The sequence below is a fragment of the Lepidochelys kempii genome, chromosome 6 (genome assembly GCF_965140285.1).
Source record: "Lepidochelys kempii isolate rLepKem1 chromosome 6, rLepKem1.hap1, whole genome shotgun sequence".
Taxonomy (NCBI): domain Eukaryota; kingdom Metazoa; phylum Chordata; order Testudines; family Cheloniidae; genus Lepidochelys; species Lepidochelys kempii.
The window spans coordinates 39,448,306-39,473,765 of record NC_136385.1 but is presented as its reverse complement, the minus strand read 5'-3'; the positions used below and the strand labels follow the sequence as shown (position 1 = coordinate 39,473,765).

Below are 25,460 nucleotides of genomic sequence, written 5' to 3'. Positions count from 1 at the left end.
CGGCGAATTCTGCTTGGTATTGTAATGCCAAGGCTAGTCAGTCAAGTTATATATGGTTCCAAATGACACTTGTACAACCCAACATCCTTTACCTTACTAGCCCACAAAAGGACCCATTTCTTTCCTGCTTTTGCAGACTCCAAATAAATCATTTCCAGTCCGGTCCTTATAACTGAATACACTGATCAGTGTAAACAAGGGGATGGAGAGGAACAAGAAACAAAACCCACCACCAATATGAAACTGCTTTTGGACCATAACATTTGCTTCAGAAAGTTGAATGATCATTCACAGTGAGCAACAAAGGTCACTTACAGATAACTCTTCTTTGAGAGTTGCCTCTGAGCATTCATACTTGTAGGTGGGATATGGCGCTCCTTGATGTTGAGTCAGGGAATCTCAACCAAAGCAAACTCCATTGAACTATGTGAATGCACCCTTTAGTGAGGTCAATGGCCAACATCAATGTATAAGGGAGTTCAGCCATTACCCCCCTACCCTTACCCCCACCCTCAGTTCTTTCTCCTGGACCATGGAGCCCCAAAATGTGAAGAGAATTCTGAGACAGGAGGGAATGTGGGCAAGAAGCATGAATGCACAGAAGAGATTTAAAGAACAGTTACTCGTCAGTAACTTTCCTCAAGGACCTCTGTGCATTCCCACTTGTGGGAAAATCATGAACTTCCTTGTCTACAGGAGCTAAGATCTTTGTGCTCAGATTTTTTTTTCATGCCCTCGGAATGAAGTGCTAGGAGAAAAAGGAAAAATCCTCCATTGGAACTGGATACATCTGTAGTCTCTGCAGGAGACTACTGGCAACGAGAAGGGTGTCAGCAAGCTATCTACCTGAACTGAGTAGGCACTTTCAGATAGCGAGAAAAAAATCCACCCTTAAGTTTTGGCTGAAAGATATCAAACAGGTAATCCAGGTTTTGCACAGGAACCTCAGCACGTCCTGCTCAGTGGCTTGTGGAACTGGTGGGGAAACCATTGAAGGGCAAGTGTTTTCATCTGCTGATGTCCCATTAATAGGGAAGTCATTGTCATCATCCTGTCTGAAGCTGAAGTGGCAATTCCAGTAAGGATAACTAAGCAGGTACTGGAACTGGTGGATTTATCAGCGAGGCTGGAGTTCAAAGTGAAGCTACTGGTTGCACAGGTGCCACTGCCAGTAGAAGTGAAAGTTGTGGTGGTGGAAGCATAGTCATTGGGACCAGGTACAGAGACCATGCTGATGCCATGTTTGTACGGTGAGACAGTCTGACAAGCCATATCAAACTAAACTCTTAGGGCTCCCTAAGGCACCCCACAGGGAATTCCCCCAGCTGGAGGAACTCACAGTTATTCAAACGAGGTGGTGTGGTGTGGAGATCCTGATAAAGTTCCTCTTCTGGCTCATTGTCAAAGGGAGTGGCCTCGCCCAAACCAATCAAATAGTGTACGATGTCTGATTCTCAGTGAATGAATGAGCAAGCAGAACTTGGCTTAATGCCTTAGGCTGCTCTGACCATTCCACAACTGCAAATGGGAAAGGGCTCTTCTTTCTTCTGACAAGAGACCATCTAATTTTAGTTTAAGATAAACTAAACAGGGAGTTAATATCTGCTAAGCAGAGGTAGCAAGGTTCCTAATGCTCCTTGTTGCAGAAGAGAAGGAACTGAGGTAGATAGGGAATACCCTTCCTTATGTACAATAAGATGTCAGCAGATGACATCACCACTAGTGCACTAGTGCAGCTCCAATGGACAAGGCTTTGGTAGAGAATGTAATTCAACTTCAGGGGGTACCATCCCCCACCCCCAAGTGGGAATTCTGAGGAGACTCAAAGAGCATCAGTTCCACTGTGAAGACATTAACCTGAAGTTTTCTTTAAAATACATATTTTAGATTGTTGCAAAGACAATTGTTAGACATATGTAAATAAACACATACAAATAAGGCAATAGAACAATATGATCAGATAATACTGCATCACACTTTCTCCCAGCAACCATAAAATGATCAGAGGTTTTCAATATATTTCTTTATCTTAAAGAACTAAATGCCAGCCATGGTTAATGAGGCACATAGAGAATGTGCCAATAATTTGTAGTGGTTAGCCAGTGCTACTCATCCCACACTTCCATGAGCATAAAATTAAGTAAAAGAAAAAAGAGAGAACATATTAAATATGAACAAGGATTTTAAAACAGTTAACTAAGCAATTCAAATATGTACGTCATCAAAAGTACAACTTTCATTCAAAGCTCCCCTGCTTTATTAAAGTTTTGCAAAAAAAACATTTCTAGAAAACGTCTCCACGTTACAAATAGTTCTATTGAAAAATAAGAGCTGGTGCCTTCATTAACTCACAGCTCTGCTGATGTATAAGCCTTTCGATAATCTTTTATTGCTATTGCTCTTAACTCTGTGGGTTTTTGCACATGTATTCTAGGTACAGAATTAGTTACTGAGAAAAATCTGCCACCTTAAATAGGACATAATCTTTGCAGTTTCTTCATATAAGGCATGGAATGAAAGTGCAGGAGAGAATTTGTAATAAAATAAACATTTATATCCCCCAAACAGAATAATCTCAAGCAATTTTTTAAAGCCATTATCTGGCTGCTTTTCTTCTAGATACTTAATTCACTGCTTCTATGGGTTTCATTAAGCAGAATGCTGGTAGGTCCTTGGCCACAAACACCGCTATGTAGTTCATCAAACACCTGGAATGTTATGATCATGACTGGAGAACATATCTGTAAGGTTTTAGTGTGCTGTGGAAGGTAGTCATATAGAGGGGCATATATTCATGCCTAAGTACACAAAGAGTTGCATCAAAGGAACCCATAGAAACCTCATACAAAGGAAAGGCAGATACATGGCACATTCCAGCACCACATATATCTGTCTCTTCTTTCCTTCATGGGTGCTCAGTATCTGAGTAGTAGGGAAGGGTGCAGCTGGGCAATATGCTATGTTTTATGCTATTTAAGAAATTGGGATTGTGTACAAGCTAAATATGCTGTACTTCACTGGAACTCCAAGATAAGTTGTGGATGCTAGAAGTGGCAATAATTCCCTCTTAGTGGCTTTTATACAATACAGAATGTGTATGCATGCACAGATGGGATGGATGTCAAAAGGTAGACAGCTAAGACATCACTTTAGGTCAAAAGCATGGGGATGGAGATTGGGATTCAATACTCTGGTCACACGAAGGCTTGAGCATCACAAAATGCCTTTTAAAAAACAAACACAGACACAAACACACAAAAACCAAAGGAGACAAGTACCAGGGACATGCGATAACAGTTTTAAATGCAAAGCAGTAAGGCCAGCTACAGTGGAGGAGTTGGAATACATCTTACAACCTTCCAGGTCATAGATATTGTGCTCTCTCCTTTAAGCCAGTTGGTATACAATAATGATTTCACCAGGACTCTTGTAACATTAGCCGTAATGCTAACTGTTGTGCCATTTGACAGCATGTTTTAAGGTTCAGTTAGGAAGATGACACCAAGAGAACAGACCTGGAGGTGACTGAGGACAGACCTGAATAATCATAGCATTAGTTTCTTTAAAATTGTTTTCTTAAAGCATCCAGTAAGCTTTTAAATGTCTTCTTAAATTATGTCCATATGGCTAAAAATTCCAATACAAGTGTACAACATTTATGCATCAGCTGAAATCCTACACATCTTTCCAACAACTTTGCAGTCTTCACAGATGCATCAGGCTTGAAAGGGAAAGTTTTCATGCCCAATAGAAAAATACACTTCCATTTTCTGAGTAAATGTACCCTTCATTCACTCATGGTTTATAATAAAACAACAACGTGCGGAGTGTTTTACAGGCAAGTTGAAATAATCTCTACTCTAGATAACCTGGATTTGAAATAAGATCACAAAATATTTTTACCCCTGGCTACACATTTATCACTTCATTTTTTTATCACAACTACTTCAAACAGCTTTTGGATAGATCTCTAAATTCATGACTGCATATCTTCCATCTTTCCACAGGGGTCCTGAGATGCTTTAATGAATTAGTGTTTCTAAGTGTAAGTTTGAAATCCTCAGATAAAAGGTGCTGAATTATTATTTGTAAGGCAGTAATGCCTAGAGGACAGGGCATTATTGTGCACTGTACAAACATACAAGTAAGGTAAGTGCAAAGCATTGTTCAGGGTTGGGTTTAAATACAAGTGGTCAGATTTCTTCACACATAGCCCATTTGAGCTAAGGATGTGCTGCCAATAGCACTGCCAAGGACTATTATTATACCATTTATCAAAAAGCACAACATTCGTATAATTATAAAAATCAGATCAGTCTCACATCAATTTCTAAAAGAAAAGAAGAACATAGGAACAGCCATATTGGATCAGTCCATCAAGCCCAGTATCCTGTTTTCCAACAGTGGCCAATGCCAGGTAATCAAGAACAGGTAATCAAGTGATCCATCCCCTATTGCCCATTCCCAGCTTCAGACAAACAAAGGCTAGGGACACCATCCTTGCCCATCCTGGCTAATAGCCATTGATGGACCTATCCTCCATTAACTTATCTAGTTCTTTTTTGAACCCTGTCATAGTCTTGGCCTTCACAACATCCTCTGACAAGGAGTTCCACAGGTTCACTGTGTGTTGTGTGGAAAAAATACTTCCTTTTGTTTGTTTTAAACCTGCTGCCTATTAATTTCATTTGGTGACCCCTAGTTCTTGTATTATGTGGAGTTAACACTTATTTACTTTCTCAAACCAGTCATGATTTTATAGACCTATAGATACAAGCCCTACAGTAATACTGTTTGCAAGTATTAAACCCCCCATCCCTACTTCTTCCTGAAGTTTTTGTAGGACACTGTAACCTAGGTTAACCTAAGAGTTTTAAATTGCTTCTTTTAATTTTTCTAACGTTTCCCCCAAGTGCAGAAATTCTGATAAACAAAAAAAGACACCTCAAGAATAAAAATGTAAATGAAGCATGTCAGAAAACATGATTTGATCATGTAAAGCAAGACTAAGAATTTGGAAAGAATTCTGTGAACACACAGCTCCTCCTGTTACTTTGATGAACAGTCTATAGGGAATTTCATACAACTTGTCTGAACTGTAGAAGTAACCTCAAAAAAGTTCTTCTACTTCTGTTAAGATTTCCCTTCTCCTTTGGCAGTATCATACATCAATTACATGAGAAAGCATTGTGGAATAAAAGTTATAGTGGATTTCTCATTTACCGTATGTCATTATTTCCATATTAGATACCGCAGTTGAACACACACTTCTGAAAATCATTTTAAGTGTGTTAATACTCCAAGACACAGCAGAGAAATAGCACGCAAAGGACAATGACAAACAACACACTATTGGGAAGTATTTACAGGGAGAACAATATTGATGTCAGTTTCACTGTACACATTTCACTGTACAGATTTCACCATGTTTGGAAGACTCTGGGCTACTCTAACTTGTGTCATCTAGTAATGGAAGCCAAAGGCTAGCCAGATGGAGTGGAAAGTTATTAAATGTATACATCATTAATTACTATAAGAAATTATTATGTCTTTTGGTAGCACGTAGGAGGCTAGAGCCCCACTGTGTTATGCTTTGTACAAGCAAAAAAAAAAAAAAGAGATGGTTCATGCCCTGAACATATTACAATCTAAGAAATGTCATTGCATGTTGATATGTGCAAACGGGAGTGTTCTCTTCACCTTTTGCCGATACCTTTTATTGAGACAATTTAAAGGTCAAGCAGATCTGGCACATGTTAAATAAATCTTAAAATATTCCTACTGGCCCATTAAGAGTTTTTTTTTTATGCACTGATGACAAATCTGTTTTTTCCCCGTAATAAGACCTAGATTCTGGGATAGTGAATGACTGTCATTTATTATATACGCTATTTCAACTATGCACTATGATGGCAAGGTAGTTGGAAAATAATTATTTCCAAAAACAGGCTTACCATATAAATGCAGCAGAGAAGTCTAGAGGATTGTGCTGCTTTTGAAGTTTGGAACAATGGAAAGGAAGTAGTACTTAGACCTCACTCTGTGTAATTTAGTTTTATTATTTAGCTAAAAATTATACCATTTTCCCACTTCAAAAAAGTTAACCCGATAAAGAAATTAAATATTATAAACTGAATGGAATGTTGAGATAATACAAGTAATTAATTAACTGGAAAAGTCCTGCATATAGGAAACAAAACTGCATCATCCACAACAAAAATATAAAAATTGTGTGGTATGTTCATGGAATTTCTTTTCTCCACATTCAGCTTATAATAGCAATAACGACCTCAGAGCAAGACATTTCTTAGGGCTTAGTGACTGACTAGCGTTACCAACCTGAGGCACAGCTCAAAGTCAACTCTTCCCAGACAGTCATTAATCCCCTCGGAACACCCAGCCAGTTGATTGCTATTGCTTATATTAGTAGATCTAAGGTAAAGCTCATGCGATTATCATCTCCACCACCTTTTAGCACTGTCCTCCTTACCACGGTTTCTGACCTGTCAACCTGAGAACAACATCGTGCAATAATGCAGGTAGTATATGGCTGACCGCAGTCCAATACTGATGCAAAAGGGGGTTGGAACGGATATTAACATTGGGGCGCCTTAGTGCTTGTTCTAAAGGATTCATCTTGAAACTCAAATTTAGGTAATACTCTGTAGGAAAAATAAGGATCAAAATATTTTGAATATTTATTATTCCGAGACAGCCTGTAGTTAGGTCTTGAATTCAAGTTATCCTGACATCACAATGATTATTCAGATCCCAGAACAAAATAAAAATACACAAACAATGCATTCTCATTACTGGTAGGGGGTGAAAAAGTCTTGAATTCAAGGATCTCCTCTTATTTAGAGAGATGACTCAACCTTAATAAGCAAGCAAAATCTGGAAAATAATTCAATATTAATATGCATTTTCATGTAAACATGTGTTTGTTTAAACATCAGAGGAACAGGTAAGACAGAGCTAGCCACCATTACCTTGGGCTTCTTCCAGTAATCCTGAGGTAGATATCATACAGGAATGCTGGGGCCTTATGGCTTACAGCAATCCAGTAATGATATAAAAGGTGATTGGAGGTTAGATTTACATTGGGCCGTCTGAAGGCCTGTTCGAGAGGATTCCTCTTGAAAGTGGAAATTACATGGTATTCTGAGGAAGAAAAGTTGTGTAATAGGTTTGATAATAACCATGTAAAATGTAATGGTTTTCAAAGTACATTACAGTACAGTACTTACTTTTATTAATGTTATTTCAAATACAAAAAACTTTCCTAACATCTGACACCCCCCATTAGCTAAGAGAAAATTATGGAACTGTTCAACTTGAATTGCTATTGGACTGCCACTCTTTGTCACAAGAGGTACTTCATATACCCACAACTCTATTGTTTGTTTTTAATACTGTATGTCACTGTAGCTTCTCTCTTTCTGTTCCTCTTTTCTACTTAAGAAAAAAACTATTCAATCTTCTGGTTGTAAATAAATAGCTTTGCATGCTATATATTTAACAATAATCCTAATCCTCAAATGTTATAATACAAATTATTTTAACTTTCCTTTTAATCAGATCATAGGCATTTCTAAACATTTGATCTGCATTTCAAAAAGACATTTTACCATATGATTCACTTCTTAAACATTTAAAGAAAAAACTTGTTTTAGGGTTTTATTCTGCATTTCTTGCACATCCAACACTCACTGAGGTCAACAGAACTTTAGCTGTGAAAGACATACAGGACTGGGCCCTTAAGTAGTTACATGCACATTTACTGCAGCTTTCTAAACATCTCCCATATTTTTCACATTGGTTTCTTGGAGACAATGTGTTCTTACCACAAAGTAAGTTGTGATTTAAGTAAAAACCAGTAGTTCGCCAACCAATTTGCTTGCAAGATTAAATGGTTGAAATGTTTTTATTTATTTATATATGCACACTCAGTTTCATCTCTGTGTGTGTGTGTGTGTGTGTGTGTGTGTGTGTGTGTGTGTGTAACTGCATAAATAAGAAAAAACCTAGTACAAAGAAAATCTTTAGAACTAGCTACAGGGCAGTCTGTGAAATGAAATATATAAATATTTGGAATAAACATATTCCAAACCTATTAAAACTTCTGATCAAAGATAAGAGAACATATGCATTAAAATGTTAGAAATCTTACATTTTCATGTAACATCATATGTCTGCAATATTTTAACATTAGAAACAGATTAGACTAATTCAAAATAGCTTAAGAGTTGAAAATAGGTGGCCAAATTTAAGGATTATTTTTCTGTATTTGATACCTCATGTAACTACTTAAAGGTAAAAACAACAACTAAATCAATCTGACTACTCTAACGCAAAGTTGCCATCATACCTCTCAAGTGTGCTGCTCTGTACAAAATCGATCTCACTTTTGGGCTATTGTTCTATTATTTGTTACTTGTATTACCGTAGTACTTATGAGTCATGGACCAGGAACCCACTGTGGTAGGCACTGTACAAACACAGAACAAGAAGTTCTAGATGCGTTTAGCATAACTGCCACTAAACCCAGCAGTGAATATCGTGTCAACATCACAGAGTCTCTACTGCTCCCTGTGATCAGTTCTTTACTCGCTCTACCCATGAACTGCAGGCAGATTAGGTTGTGGGAACTATTAGGAAAGCTGTAGGACTCCCACATTTTAGGTTAAGGGGGGACTGGGAAGAGCTACTACCAGAAAAATAACAGTGAATGGAGGGGGAAGAAACAGGTAACAGAGGATAAAATTAAAAAGTGATGGCACACATTGCAAAGTTGAGAGGTATGACAGCTGAATTTCTGATTATAAAAATCCTAACATTTTAAAATCAGTGCTCTCAAGTCCTTACGGAGAAGTTACTAAAGTTGATACAAGGGCTTTATAGAAATACACATTATCTAGTGGCCATATTTTGGACCTTTTATTATTCAATAAAAAATTTTCTATTAAAGTTTACAGAGAACATATATAGCAAGAACACAGCATACCAACTTCACCCCAGTGGAAAGGATTGGTGCCACCTGTTGTGCAATTGTACACCATGATGTTTCTTGGTCTGAAAAAAGCATCACATATAATTAATTAAAAATAAATTAAAATTTGGTACACAATAGCCCAAACCAGAACCATTTATCCAAATCACTCTTGTCCCCTGAATTCTGGAGTTTGGATAAAGTTGGGGACCAATCTAACTACCTTAATTTTATCTCCATACTTCAAGCATTTTTCTTCCCAACAGCTGTAGTAATAATTCCTCCCTCTCTCACGAAACAAATATTTAAGCTTCAACTCTATATTTTATCATTTAAACTGACAACCATAAGGATCAGGAAGGAATTTCCCCCTCATTTGCCAGTATTGCACAACTGACTAAACACATCATCAGACACTGGCCATTTGCCCGATGGGCTAATATGATGAATACTAAATTCCATAATAGTGTGGGAAAAGCAAACTATAGACTAGCAGTTAAATAGATGGTTAGCTTTATAGAAACATCGAACAACCACTTTTGGGGCTAATTAAAAATGAACTGCATTGTCACCTGCTATACCTATTAACTCCAGAATACCAAGCTGCAGCCAGTGTTGTGTTGACAACTACATCTACTGGAACCAGATCTGCAACTGCACTGTTGGAGGCTCTCATTGTTCGAAGAATTCCTTTTCCTGCCTTAAATAACAAAAACAGAAGACACACCAATAAAACATTTCAAGTAATGTGTTTCCTTTCAAAGACAGTTGTATTAAAATGTTTACTTACCGCAATAAAAAGACCACTTGGCCCATTAAAGTTATCAATCCATCCCTATTGTGTAAAAAAAAAAAACCAAAAGCAATTTCAGTAGAAGTTTACTGAGTCTAACATATAGTTCGCATTTGACAAAAATATACTGTTACAATTTAAGGAGACAACATTTTACTTCCCCACTCCTACTTTTGTTTCAAATATAAAAGGTGCTTTCAGTTTGCCTACCTGTGACAGAGCATTGAATTAACAGCTACTACAACTCCAGCAGAAGAGCCACACAATTTAACTAGCTCCTCAAAATGAGCTCCTGTGTATTCATTTCTTACCAAATAAATGGTGGGACTGAGAAGTAGATAAACAATTTTGCTGTCCCTTATTAGATTTCCCGCCATTTTCTCTCAATTTTTAATGCCTACATTCAGTACCAAAAGGAAGGACAACTCTGATTTTGGTGATCTGTAAAGCAACTCATCTTGACACAGATTTGCTCCTGTTTAGGAAAACTGCCCCAAAATTAGTCAAAAGAGGACTATCCCAGATTGGGAGAAACTTCAGATAGCATTCAGCTGCTAAAGCAACCCCTAAAACACTCCCTTTCCTATGGCTGTCATGTAGGGGGGCTACAAACAGGGGGTGCCCCAGGGCATCTCTGTGCCCTGTTAATCTCCAGTTTCCGTTGCGAGTTGAAGAGGAAATGGGTCCATAAAAGCATCTCCAGGATCAGGAAGCACAAATGTGGCAAAGAAAAAAAAAAAAATTCCAGGTTTTAGTCTTGCGTGTTTTAGTCTCTTAGAAGACATAGGAACTAATTGATGAGAGAAACTGTAGTTTTTTTATAGATACACAGAAGGTCACTGAAGTCAAAACTACTTTCCTCAAGGCTACACCATTTAGTTTCCTAAAAGTTTTGGATGAACAGTTAAGTGTGTAAAATAGACGTGTATTAGTGAAAAATATCACTTTAGGAGAGCATTATATTCACTCCAGTAGCTCTAACTAAACATACTCTTCCTGTGTTTTAACAAAAATACTTCTTAAATCACTTGATAGGCCCATACAAATCCAGAAGTAAGAGTAATTTATCCTTTAAATCTATGGCTTTCTTACACAAAAACTACACACAAAAGCTGTCAACCATATGAGGCAGGTTTATAACTCAGTTTGCTATCCACAAGTGACTAAGTTTCAACTCTGATTTCTATGGACTTCTGAACTAGATCCCTAGCAATATAGGCTATCAAGGATGCATGCATAGGTTACAGGTCAAGAAACATATGGATTGTAGAATATTGAATGGGAGGCTAAAAAAGACTTACAGGGAAAGGCTCCTTCCAGCTGGCACCAACAATTGACGGCCGTATAATGGCTATATTTAATTTTGCACCTTCCTGCTGCACAACATATTCTGCTAAGGCTTTTGTATATGTGTAAGTATTGGGCCTGTCTCCTATCAGTTTTGGAGTAATGTCCTTCACTAGACCATCATCCATCCACCTAAAGAATCAAAACAACAAAGACTTATTACTGTACAATTCACTTAAAGGAGTACATAAGTCTGAAAGAAAGCAGAGAAATTAAAAACAAGCTTATCAAGAAAAATGCTTATGACTGCCTCATTAATTTCAAAGCAACAATCATAAGAAATTGAAGCTGTATAGTTCCACCAGAAGCAATGTAGACAAAGAATGGCATAAACACAGTAAGGCAAGGAATTCTGCTGTAGTGTTTATTGGTAAGTTTTACAAGTTGTATTAGGCAAAGCTTTGGAAGTAATTAAATACTACCACTTCAAAGCTCTGTAACAGCCCTAGTGACCAATACCAGATCATCAATGAATTTTAAAACCCAATAGCCTGATTTTCAGAAATGCTTAGCACCAACTTCCACTAAAGCTAACAAGTGTAGCACTTCAGAAAAATCAGTCCTCAGATAAATCAGAACTTTTGACACTGGTATGCAAGCACCTATACGTAGGTTGTACAATAGTAACGTTCTGCAGATAATTTACACCAAGCTCAGTTCTACAATCTGTACAACTCCCTCAGATTTCACTTATGAGAAACAGTTTCCTTAATTAAGAAGCCAAAGCCTGATCTCATTAGAAGCAAAAATTAACAGAGTTGAACAATACCAGTACTTAGCCCTTAATGCTCACTCTGTTTAATAAACAGCTCTCTCAGACTGGAGGTAAGTAAAGTGTGGAAGAACTGTACTGAAAGAAGAGTTTGATGTCAATTTCAGGAGACTAAGGGCTGGTATATATTAGAAATCTTGCACCAATAAGGCTAAATTGATTTAAAACCCACTACACTTAGATTTTTTAAAAAAAAATCACTTATCCCAAAGCAACATGGGTACAAACATAATTTAAATCTGCAAGTGTATCTAAAAATAAGGGCTTGCACTGGTGTAAGTTATTTAGTTATTCTGGTTAAAGTTTTCATTTACAGACCAACCCCATTATGTTTAGAAACATAGCAATGTGCTCTAGAAATTAAAGTTTATTTTATGAATTGAGCTAAAAATCTGAAGGATTATTTTTGAAGGAGGAAGAATTTACAGGAATTTTTATTAAATGGCACTATAAAGAGAAGAAAATGGATACAAATTGAACTCAGATCAATAAAAGACTTCTCAAAAGCAACCGATCACTGCACAAAAAAACCCACAACTGAATGTACTGCATACCACCACATTTCCAGAAGTTTATAATTCAATTGCAACACAAAGATTGATAGGCCAAAATAAAGTAATATCCAGTAAAACCCCAGAACTGCTTGAAAATTTGGTTTAAACTAAAAGCAAAACATACTTTTTAATACGTATCAATTCACAATTCACTCTCCCCCATTTTTCTGTAGTGCTTTAATTCATACCATATTTAAAAGAAGTAGTAAGGGGAGTAGAGTGTATATTTGATACACTATTAGAGGACTTGGTCCATTAGTTATGGCTAATGATGAGACTGCCATCTTCAAGATTTTATATTGCCACTTATTTTTCTGCCTACCCCCTTTCTCATTTACATTTTGTGCTACATGCCAGCTATATATGTTAAGTCATTTCCCAATTTTCTTGGCTCTTCCAAGATGATGTTAAACATATTTGGAGAAACTAACAGTGAGCAAGGTGAAAAACCCTCCTATAGGTATAGGGTCAAACTGGGAAAAGTCACATTAGGTGGTGTGTAATGAAGGCTTGTCTGCACACAGAAGTATTAGCAGTTTAACTTAAATCAATTTTTTTTTAAAAGTAAAAATTTTAAGAAGTCACACCTTTATTTAAACCAGTGAAATTGTGTGCGTGTAGACCAGGCTGACAGCTTGCTTATACCTACTTAGATCACCTTACAAGGGAGCCTAAAATGGTGTAAGTTACATACTAAACATCTAGAAGGTGAAAACTGAAAGAGACCACTTCTTGCACCTTGTCTAGACTTGCTGCATATATTAGTATCTATTAAAAACAAGTTTTAACGCCTTTAAAAATCAGCTAGTATTGGAAAAACCAGGGGAGACCATAACCAGCTAACATGTTTTTAAAAAGGTATTAAACTGTTTATCCCAGGTTTTTCATAGATTTTGAGCCAGAGAAGGGACCACTGTATAAAAAAAGCCACAACACATTTTAAACAGCACTTAAAACATTGAACACTCTCTTTACATTAGGAAAATAGGTGTTTAAGGCCTTGTCTGTACACACTCCTCTTGCTTTACCCTTCTCTTCTGGCTCCTTAGTATTAGTTACAATTTAGGTCCCCTTACATTTAGTGAACCAAATCCAGATATGATGTGCAAGGGTGTATGTAATTCACACTTTGGTAGGTTGGCCTGGATCTACAGAGGGTTAAAAAAAGTAAAGCAATCTAAAGGGAACCTAATTTGAAGCATTTTACATGTTTTTCAAGGTGCAGGTCAGAAAGTTACAGTGACTACAACTTAGTTTAGCCCATAAAGAGCCCTTCCCATGCTTTCATATCGCAGTCCTCTCCAGCTCTTGTCTTTGCAGAGAGCACTGAAAAGGTAGCAATCCTGCCACTCTTGAGCCCAAATTCTGCCTTGCCACGTACACATGCAAACCCCCAATATATTTAATGAGAGCTGCACACACTTCAGGTGAATTTCATCCTTATTTTCTAACCCTTTACTTCATCCGAATGCCTCCTGTTTTTTAAACTTAACCTAGTCCTGAAGATTCTTGCACTTTTAATAGCATCCTGCAAAAATGTAAAACCACCCTTCCTTCATGGGAGGGACCTGGAGAGAAAACCACAAGTAACACTTCTAAGGGAAATTATGGTAGCACAGGCTTGATAACAGGTAGTTCACAGCCCCATCCCCTGCTTACAGATGTTTTGGATGGATGTTTCTAGGCACCAGGTCACAGAACAATGGCTGCCAATTTTTTTTGGTCCATTTTCTGTCCATCTTATTTGTTTAGCACCTATTTAGGTTTTTTGTTTTTTTAAAGACCCAACCTTTATACCGTTTCCTATGTTGTTTTGTGGCCCCACTTCTGTTTCCCACTCACTAGTAGGCCACACACTGTTTGAACCAGGACTGCCTCAGTGAGGCTGTTGTGTTCTTGTAGTCACTGAGGGCTGCAGGTTCCCTGGTTGCTGCCTTCACTTGCAGCCCAATTTACATGAACTACTCCTGTACCTACATTAGCACCTGCTGTAGATTCAAGCAGCCACCCACACCCACTAGAGCACATTTGCAGTGTGCATGCACAGGAGAGCATGTTGCACTGTCAGTCAAATGACCCCATATCCTTTTCTCTTTTTCAATGCCCCCCAGTGCTTTTCTCCACATTCCCAAGTGTTTGTCCTTCAGCTGAATTCTGCAGACAATTAGCCAAGTTTTCAGATAGTGTTTATATGCAGAAGCAGACCAGCAGAAATTACACCGAGTCGTCCTCTTCCAACAATACCCAAGTAATCAGTAAAGGAATTGGTTTCTGGATCTGCATTTCTGAAAAACATGATCCATTTTCAACCAATATATAACTCCCATAACTAGTTATAGATTTATAAGTGTGCTGTTAACTAAGTATCTTGTTCTGGGTGCCAAACAAAGAAAGGAATACATTATTCTCTGACATACCTATCTATAGTTCCTGTTGATTGTGTTCTAACATTATCTGAGGATCACATATGAATGTGCTATAAAGCCCAAATGGTAATCTGATCTAATCCCTTTGATGTGAGTATTCCAGATATTTTCCAGAAGAGTCACACATCAAAAAAGGCCAGAGATTGTGGGACACTTGTGCTGGCTTAGTATCATCAAGTTGTTAGGTTCCAACAAAACCAGGGGTTGTGGCAGTTGGTGGAATGTAACACACTTCATTGTAACATACATTTCTATTGTATTTCACACAAAGTTTTTATTTACATAGTCCCAATATCTAAAACATCAAGAGGATGCTGAATTACTTCCACACTTAAATAGCTGTCATGCTGAGAGGTACTTATCTCTAAGCTTCTGAGTACCAGTCTGAGGAACATTGGAATAACTCCCCTTTATACAGAGTGACACATGGCAGCAGGATTACCTAACACTAACATTAAAAATGAAGAAAGTTATTTATTAGAACATGTACCAAATGCACACAGTATTCATTTTGATATGCATTTCTACACAGGGTGAAAGAATTTAAAACTAAAGTGATGTAAGTCACCAATTTTAATTATGATTTAAATCAGGAAGTAGAAAACCTTGATTTAAATTGATTTTAATCTGGTTTTGCATTTGAATTTTTAGTTATTTACCCTAAAAGAAAGTTTAGTCTCCTGGTTGGTAACCATTAAAATGGTATGTGCAATTAACTATCGTCTTTAAAAAAAAATTGTTTCTTTTCAAATACGAGGAGGACACACTATATTTAACTGCACGTTTTAAGCAATTATATAGGCTAACATATTTAGCCGGCTTAATTTTTACTTTATTTCATTATATTAAGAAATGCATCATTCACCATTTTCTAGTTACTCAATTTCTTTAAATCAACTCCTGACTTGTGCCAAACTCCATTTGGATAGAAAGTGAAATTAAATTAAAATGCACAAACATTTTTAAATTGTTTATTAAATAAACTACATCAAATTCAATTCAGGCCTTAATTCTTTAAGATAGATAATGGAGTATCATTAAAATGTGTTTTACAGAGGACTTTTCCATGATAACTTAACACTGAGGTCTTACCTATTCTACCGGAACATTAAAGACCCATAGTTTGGGTCTTAAGGAAAAAAGATTTATACAACATCTTGACAACTGTTGTTAATACTAATTATGCAACCATTTGTGATGCCACGACATATGTTGCTTTACACAAGACCCTTCTTATCCGTTATCCAAAAAAAAAAAAAAGTCTTTCCCCCACCTCAACCATCTTTTAGTTTTGCCACGTTTTTCACACTTTAAATTAGTTACATGCTAGATTCCCACCAGCCACCACCCACCATAACTGAGTTATGGATAACTCAGTTATCCATATCCTGTCTGTCCTTAAGTTATTGGATTAATAAATAGTACTTTTATCTGTAGCTTTAGATTAGCCCAATAATGCATGCAATCAACTTACTTCACAAAGGATTCACAATCTTTCATTACCCAGGCTTCTAGTTACTTGGACAAAATCCAGCAAAGCTGCAGTAGAAAGCAGTGTCTTATTTCTTTATTTAAGTGCATGCTTGTCTGAACTCTGATCCAATGGCCTTTCAATCATGTGCTAAACAGACTACCCAACCCCTAACTTTCTTTATTCCCAGCACAGTTAATCCAGATTAATAAAAAAAAAATCTGAGAATTTCTACAAGTGTTTCTTGATGCTCCAAAATAAGAAAAATTGCAAATGCCTTCCTGTGAAAAAAGTTTCTTCCTACACTATAGTATTTATTTCTATTACCTCTGCCATAACAAAGACAGCCTTTTTGAAAGGCTCATATTCTACCCAGAATCATCCACCACCTTACATTTAAGAGATCAAGTTGAGATCCAATTAATTAAAACCAAACCAGAAATAAATTTGGACAGTCACCTTAATGAGAAAAATTGCCACAAAAATTGTTAGGGGAATCAAGGGCAGTTATAGTACTTGAAATTACTTTGAGGAAAGATATCAACTTGAAGTCTTTTTGGACCTACATTTATTGTAGAAGTAAACAGTGAAAATGGTCAAGAAAAACATCACATTTATCTTCAATATTTGTTACAGTAATCCGAGGTTAATTACTGCAAAAATTACACCATTGTGAAATTTATTACACTGATGTCCCTTTAATTACTATCCACGGGTATTCTTTATTCTCTTTACTAGAATCAGATTTTTTTCTTCCCTACTGAAATGAAGGCTACTAAAACTTACGTTTTATTCCAACTCACTCATGCTTTTTGCTTATCCTCTGCAGCAGCATCAGAAGATTAACCCACCAGAACCTAGGACTAGTTACAGTTGGCCAAATGAGATCTTTTGTGCATCTTACAAAGATGGGCAGCTAATTTTGGCTTGTTTATTGCTTTTCCCACTTGATGCTAGGACTCAAACATTACTGTATTTGCCACAACTATACCACACATCTTAGTCAGAGGGAATTTACCCTTCATATAGTTTTGTTTTATTCATTGAAGTTTGTTGGGCAGGAAGTGTACTGTATTTTCCACAGTTGGAAGGGGGCTGTGTCTGTCTGCTCTGGAGATATCCCCTCAGAGGAGTCAGAAAAACAGCAAGTTTAGTTCTGGTTATTTCTGACATCAAGAGGTTCTAATGCAAGGATGAAGAGGTTACCCTTCTTTTGCAATCTCCATTGGCCATCACCACCACCATTCATGGCCAGGCAGCCTGCAAACAAAAAGTTTTCCTCTACAGACTATTCTTACTGTAATGCAGTGTTTTGAATCCAGGTTCAATTCTTGAGTCCAAATTTGATTTTTTTCTCAACTACTCCTATTTCAAACAAAAAAATAAAACCATTACTCTTCAATTTCTTTTAAAGAGATTATGCTTCAGTGAATCGGAAACTGAAGTTTAAAACCATGCAACTTTAGAATACTTTAGGAAAACAAAGATTTGTTTGGTTTGAACTTTAAGTTTTGCTATATTTTATTTTTATATGCTACAGTATAAACATTTAACTTCATATTGAATTGCTAAATAATAGACACTATCTTTTTATTAGAGTTGCTTGAGGAAGTTTTATAGGGTTGCCAGTGCTTGAGGGGGTTTTTAACTTTTGGCATCTAATTATAGGTTTAGTTTGATATATTGAGTATTTATCATTTGGCTTCAATAAGGTAGTACTCTGTATGGAAAAACAGAGTAGACATTTATCCTTATTCTTGAGTAAGTGACCTAAAGTAAGTCACGACCTTCCTATACCTTAGTTTCCTCATCTGTAAAATGGAGAAAATTGCATCACCCATGTGTGTAGTTTTTTTATATTATGCTTTTCAAAGCCTTTTATCAATGTGTAATAGTACTGGAGAAGAGTTCAGCAAGTGGGTGTGGATTAGTCAAGAAAAGCTATAAAGATTCAAAACATACTCTAAAGAACCTATCAGTTTCTTGGGGTCAACAGGGGGTGGATATATGATTTCTTCAATGTGCTTTCGATTGCAATAAGCGTATGCTGTTGAAACATGCATGAACACCTCCAAATTCTTCATTCGCTGGGCCAAGATGACAAGCTGTTGTGTGGCAATCACATTTAACTGAACAGCATCTCTGTTAAAGAAAATAAACAAATGAAGATGAGTAAGAGTAAGCATGTCAGAGAATCATAAATTGAGGTGAAAAGTCCCATGTGGTCCTCTATTCACATCCCCCTACCAATGCAGACTTATAACATTTTCCCCACATTTTGTCCAGTCCATTTTTAGGTGTCCCTAGTAATGGCTTGCACCACTTTCTTTGTAAGACTGTTCCACAGTCTAAGAAACCATAATATGGAAGTTTCTTAATACTCAGTCTAGTTTTCACTAATTTCATGCCACTGTTTCTAGTTCTATCCCTGTGTACCATCTAAAAAACATTCCTCTGCTTACATGGCATGCACCCTAGTCAAATTACAAAACATCTTTATTTTCCTAAAATAAAATCTCTCAACTAAAAACAAGGGAGTGAAAAATGTTTACATGACAATCTATAATTGCTAGGCTCTCTTGCTTTCTGCACCTCTGACCCTCACACAAAGTGTCTAACCCAGTATCAAAAGATATTCATGTATAAACCTGCAGAGCCATCAACATCAGACAATCAACACATCAAGCTGAGCAAGATCTGCCCTGGTCAATACTTCAGTGGGAGGTCTCCGAAGACTTCGTGTTGGCAAGTCAACAGGTAATATTCTCCCTTCTGAGTCAGTGCTCAGGTAATAATCAGATATTGGGGGGGAGGAGGAAGGAAGGATGGGCATTATACTAGTTAACGGGGTCTTGTATAGAAGGAAGGCAACCAAAGATACCAACATCTTGATTGCTTCTTGTCATTAAAATTTCCATGGCACTTTCTGAAAGGCTAGGGATGAATCCAACTTTAATTTAGCTTGTATCTGGCCTGAGACTTTCTGGACACACAAATTTCACCTATAAAATTTCACATAAGTAAGGTATTCTTTCCAGTTTTATTATATTACTATGTGCTGTTGCCTTCTTCCTCTAAGCTAGTGGCATTTCAGTAATACTGGCAGACTATTTATAAGGTTATCAAAATTTTGTTGGGATAAAGTGCTATATTAACATCGAATACAAGTTTTTGCGGGTTTTTTTTTTTTGCTTTAACGTAAGTAGAGTTACACAGAGATGACAGTTTTTCAATAATCTCATCTCAATTTTTCAAACAAGCCCCACCCCATTGCAGCAAAAGCACAAACATTTTACAAAATTTTATCTAGTATTAAAAAAGTATTAAATTTTTTCATAACCTATTTTGGCTTCAATCTTCAGCTCTTTCAAAAGCTGAAAAGAATTGGCCCATGAAAAATTCTCTGCATTTCTTACTTAGGAAATGGAAGAAGTTCTGAAACAAAGTCCAAATATGTTCTGTGCCTGTTTAAGTTCAGCAGTTGAATATTTTGAGCTTGAGTCAACTCTCTGGGTGCAGGAGAGAGATGAGGCAGAGATTCAACAGCAGGGAATTAAGTTCTGACCAAGGGCTTCTTAGGGGGATTGTCAGTGAAGACTGCCCAAGAGAAATGCCAGTTCAGCACATTTCCAGTTGCCCTTCCCAGCCAGCCCCATCCACTTGTGTCCTGCTTCAGGGGATTCCAGACCTGCCAGCAGAGTGGAAATTACAGGAGGCTTGAGGCATTATGTCCCCACTTTAGAAGGACTTTTCACTACTAAAGGCCTCTGTAAACCTAGCTCTTTAGCGAATTCCAACATTGGAGACATAAGGGAACGGCCTAATTACAAGAATTTGTGAGAAGCATTAAAAAAGGGGGTTTGCTCATTTTCATCATGTAGCATTCCCAGAGGGCCATGATCAGTATTTGCAGGGACTCAGAAATTAGGGTTTCTTGACCCTGCCTTTCACTCTTATACAGCCAAGTTTCTTTCCCTCCTCCTTCCTAAAAAGAGATCTCATAGCAATCTTTTCCTAACAAAGTCAAAAATGTACTGTAACATTTCAACAAATTCTGCTAAAAATGGATATACCAAAGCTTACTTTATCTCCTTTGCTTTTGTTAGTCCTTTTCTTCAACAAAAGTCTTTTCCTTAGGCTTTCAGTAGTTTTCCCTCAATCTAATCTCTTTAGAAACTTTCCTAATAGTTTTCTCCTCACTCTTCCCCTTTTTATTTCTCTTATTTCTCCCCACACTTCCTCTAATCTGTATTGCTACCCCTTTGCTATTACTTTCTCCTTCCACCTCATCACACATCTTCTCTTCCCCTGAACCCACCCTTAGCATCTATTTGATTCTCTGACCCCACTGTCAGGTGAAGAAGCAAGAGCTAGAATTTTATACCCACATCCTGAGGAGGAGAGCATTTTTGTTCTCAATACACTCTTACCTTCCAAAACAGCTGACCATGAAATTACATATACACACACACTCTTTTCATGACCTAGTTCTTAAAATGGGTAGTGGTTCAGCTCAACTGCTGAGCCAGGTGCATCTTGCTGTAGCCCATCCACATCCATTTATCACCCACCAGCTACACTCATATTACGGGCCATCACAGCAGGAGCTCACAAGACACATGAAAGTGCCAAGACCAGTAGAAGCAACAACATTACTCAACTTTCTTATCCCTGTACCAAGCCTGGGGCCTGACACAATCTTCATATTGGTCTTTCCCCAACAATGGTCTTTTATACTCATCCTTGAAATTCTAAGGGTTAAAAAAAACTTTCTTGGGGAGTTTCCTTATACACAGGAAAAAATGAAATTGACCCCATATGCAGTGATGCCAAACACACAAAATAAAACTCAGGAAAAAAAACAAGTTTTCTTGGCATCAAGCTTTATACTCACCTCAGTGTTTCATTGAATCTGACTGTAGCAGCACAATGGAATACAATATTAATGCAGTCTATGAGCTTTTCTTTGTCCTCCTCACTAAGGTCCAGTTCAGACTGCGTAAGTTCACTAGTAACTGCTATTATTTTCTCTTTAAATTCAGGCTGTTCATCTCTTAACCTGTCAAAGAGCTGTCAAAAGAAAATCAGGACTAAAAATAAAAATTCATACAATGATTTCAGAAGTGAGCACTTTAATTTTTTTTTATTGTAGCAGAAGGGGAAATTAAACAATATTTTCTGCCTATAACATGGAGTTATACTTCTTCAAACATAATGGATATTAAAAAAATATAATTGTAAAATTTCGTATCACGTATCAGCATGAATAACTTTCCCATCCCAACTCAACTGGCAAAGCAGCCAGTGAATTATGCAGGTCATTCCAAGTTAATGATAAAGCTGAACATGCATGATGCTTTTTTTTTTTTTTTTTCCCCTTAAAAACTTTATTTATTGGAACTACTTTTCCTGTCCGTAAAGCTAAATTCCTTAAGCTCCCACAAGTCCAAATGCTCAGGACTCCAACAGAGCCACAGAAAGTATTTAAAAATTAACTAAAGTAGCTGTAATCAACTTACAGTCTATCATCTCTGGCCCATTGAGGGCTAAAAAGCAAAACATTTTACCCTATCTTCCACTGTAGAATACTCTCATTTCTAGACCTGCAAGACTCCAGATATCAGTCTTTAATTCCATTACATTTAGGTCTAGAAGATGTGTTGCTGACCCAAGAATGAACACACGCCATGAGCTTAAACCAGGTGTCATTCTGGGGAAAGTTTCACAATTGAGAATGAATGAATAAAACCCCCACTTCTCTTGCAGGTAGTTTCAAAAGAGACGGGAGGATTTAAGATTGCTCAGTGGGTTGGAATGTCAGAGTAAATCCCAGGAAAAACAATTTAGTAGGCAGATGAAAAATGAGGCTGTTAGAGAGGCACAATAAATGTGTTCATCACATCTGTATTTTATCACATGGATTACCACCATATAGTTGGTGTATTACATACAAATACAAAATCCTTGTCTTTTTTCCCACCCACCATTAAATGCCCAGAAAATTTACAGGGATAACGAACTAACAGTAATGGAAGTTCCACATGCTATGTTTTAATGTATCAGTACAACAGAACCTTAGCGTTTATGTCAATATCCCAGTCAGACCGGAAATTCAGTTTAGATTAACAGCGGTTTGAACAGAACACCATATCAAAATGTTTTAGTCCAACATCAGATTAACAAAAATGCAAGAAGCCTCCAGTTAGGTAGCAGCTACTACTACTGAAACTGTTATTCAAAAGACTGAGCTTTCAAGGTTGTGCTTCCCATGAAAAAGGGGCATAACTTTGCTAAAACACCTAATTTTGCAAAACAAGTAATGGTGAAGTCTATGCTGTTCAAATACTACTTTTTGAGCATATAAAGTGCTACTGGAAATCAGAGTTAAAGACGCCAGATGCTGTGTAGCAAAGAACTTCTCTAGAACAGTGGTGATCAACCTGTGTCCCATCATGGTAATCTGATGTGAGCCAAGAGAGATTTTGCAGACGTTGAACGTCCACAGGTATGACCGTCCGCAGCTCCCAGTGGCCGCTGTTCCCGGCCACTGGGAACTGCGGGAAGCAAGATCCAGCACGTCCCTGTGGCCCACCGCTTCCCACAGCTCCCATTAGCCAGGAACAAAGGCCACTGGGAGCTGCAGGGGGCCATTCCTGTGGACGGTCAACGTCAGCAAAATGTCTCGCGGCCCGCAATCAGATTACCCTGGTGGGCTGCATGGTTGCCCACCGCTGCTCTAGTAGCTGTATGCAGAGTTCTTCACATTTACAGACACATCAGAAGTTATTTGGTCATTCAGACTTCTCTGAGCTTAAAACACAACTGCTATTTTTATCTATACCACTATAAAGGTCAGTGCATGGTAGTAACAAAGCTGAAAAGAACGATAAAAAAAAAAAAAAAGAAAGACTCCTTAGTTTCTGTAACCAAACGGCAATTGAAACAGTAAGATAGCTGAATTAAAAACAAGACCTTTTAACAAAGCTGAAAGTGGGTAAGACGCTCTACTTGAAGCGTACATTCTTTTACCCTCCATGTAAAACCTGTCACTGGGCTTTTCATTTGGATGAAAAGCACACAAAGAAAGTCATCAGCAGAACTTAAAAAACAAGCATATAATATGGTATATGACATTCAAAGAATGCATATCTGTCTGCAAGTTTAAATGGCAGAAAACAAGCTTCATTATGCTCATCTGCTGTATGTGTCCTCTGACTCCAGGAGGGAGATGTTTACTTTCCTTTAATCTGTTAAAAGTCAATGCAACCCTGATATTTAGTCATCAATACCACAGCAGTCAGTTACTTGGAAATTTGTATTGCAAAAAACCTGTTCCAACATGTTCACTGTTGATCACCATTTCAGAAGTTTCTTTACAATGGGGAAAGGAGGTTTGTATCACTTCTTTAGTCACTTAACACAAAGATCTTCCAGAGACATACCTTACAGCTGATCATTTCTTCCATTCGTTCTTGAGGGGTCTGTCCTGCTTTATGTCTCACCAATATATAAACTGCTTTCACTTTAGGGCAGGACCTCAATAGCTTTTCCAGAAGCACCTTTCCCATGAAGCCAGTAGCTCCTGTGAGGAGGACATTCTTTCCTTCATAGTATTCAGGGATGGATACCATTATGACCTTAAAAGGTTAATAAGAATAGATTAGAAAAAATGTCACTTTATGCAGGCCTATAGATCTGTACCTCTTTCATTATAATGCAAAGATATGAACATTCAGTCCTGTGGTTGAAAGTAGAAGCTCACTGACCACATTCTTTATCTATCGGTATCCCCTTCCTTCTTACACAAGTAGGTCTTAAGTTTAAGCAAATGCCATACATTTTAGAAGCAATTCACAGAATTCCACGCTCTAATAAGAATATAGCACTAGGGATATTACACCGACCATCTGACCAGGATGTGACTGAAAGGGAGATTAGAGAGGCTACAAAAATAAAAAACTCAATAATAATGGGGGATTTCAACTATCCCTATATTGACTGTGTACCTGTCACCTCAGGATGCAAAGATGAAGTTTCCTGACACCTTAAATGACTGATTCTTGGAGCAGCTAGCCCTAGAACGCACAAGAGGAAAGGCAATTCTTGATTTAGTCCTAAGTGGAGTGCAGGATGTGGTCCAAGAGGTGACTATAGCTGCACCTCTTGGTAACAGTGACCATAATATAATTAACTTTAACATCCCTGTGGCAGGGAAACCACTACAGCAGCCTAGCACTGTAGCATTTAATTTCAGAAAGGGGGACTACACAAAAATGAGGAGGTTAGTTAAACAGAAATTTAAAAGGTACAGTGCCAAAAGTGAAATCCCTGCAAGCTGCATGGAAACTTTTTAAAGACACCATAATAGAGGCTCCACTTAAATGTACAGCTCAAATTAAAAAACAGTCAGAACCAAAAAAGTGCCACCATGGCTAAACAACAAAGTAAAAGAAGCAGTGAGATACAAAAAGGCATCCTTTAAAAAGTGGAAGTTAAAATCCTCATGAGGAAAATAGAAAGGAGCATAAACTCTGGCAAATCAAGTGTAAAAATATAATTAGGAAGGCCAAAAAGAATTTGAAGAACAACTAGCCGAAGACTCAAAAAGTAATAGCAAAGTACATCAGAAGCAGGAAGCCTGCTAAACAACCAGTGGGGCCACTGGACAATCAAGATGCTAAAGGAGCACTCAAGGACGATAAGGCCATTGCGGAGAAACTAAATGAATTCTTTGCATTGGTCTTCACATCTGAGGGAGATTCCCAAACCTGAGCCATTCTTTTCATGTGACAAATCTGAGGAACTGTCCAAGACTGAGGAGTGTCATTGGAGGAGGTTTTGGAACAAGTTGATAAACTAAACAGTAATAAGACACCAGGACCAGATGGTATTCACCTCTGAGTGACAAAACTTTTAATGAAAGTGCAGTGTAGACATGGCCTTAGTCTTACTTAGGGGTGAAGGCCTCAAATTTATGCTACATAAATAAGTACATGTAACAAAACAGGAATTAGTACTTACACCTCAAAGATGATGTAATAATTCCTTACAGTAATCACACTTGTGTATTGGAACATGCATACAAACCAAAGATTTGGAAAACTCAAA

General features: G+C 37.5%; 1 protein-coding gene across 6 annotated transcripts in view; it reads right to left on the bottom strand.

The window, feature by feature from the left end:
* FAR1 (fatty acyl-CoA reductase 1) overlaps positions 1 to 25,460 on the bottom strand; it is a 72,274-nt gene that overhangs the window by 17,078 nt on the left and 29,736 nt on the right. For 3 of the 6 annotated variants that reach the window (XR_013635923.1, XM_073347685.2, XM_073347688.1), the window contains exons 2-9: positions 23,795 to 23,989; positions 21,247 to 21,422; positions 18,315 to 18,494; positions 11,084 to 11,261; positions 9,780 to 9,824; positions 9,562 to 9,689; positions 9,005 to 9,072; positions 6,990 to 7,161 (exon numbers count right to left, since the gene is read on the bottom strand). Coding sequence is in view for 5 of the 6 variants with exons in the window: in XM_073347685.2 (XP_073203786.1) it covers positions 6,990 to 7,161; positions 9,005 to 9,072; positions 9,562 to 9,689; positions 9,780 to 9,824; positions 11,084 to 11,261; positions 18,315 to 18,494; positions 21,247 to 21,422; positions 23,795 to 23,983 (1,136 nt within the window). In the remaining variant the exon portion in view is untranslated. The remainder of the gene's footprint in view (positions 1 to 6,989; positions 7,162 to 9,004; positions 9,073 to 9,561; positions 9,690 to 9,779; positions 9,825 to 11,083; positions 11,262 to 18,314; positions 18,495 to 21,246; positions 21,423 to 23,794; positions 23,990 to 25,460) is intronic. The other 3 variants (XM_073347686.1, XM_073347687.1, XM_078853226.1) reach the window with 3 other exon arrangements.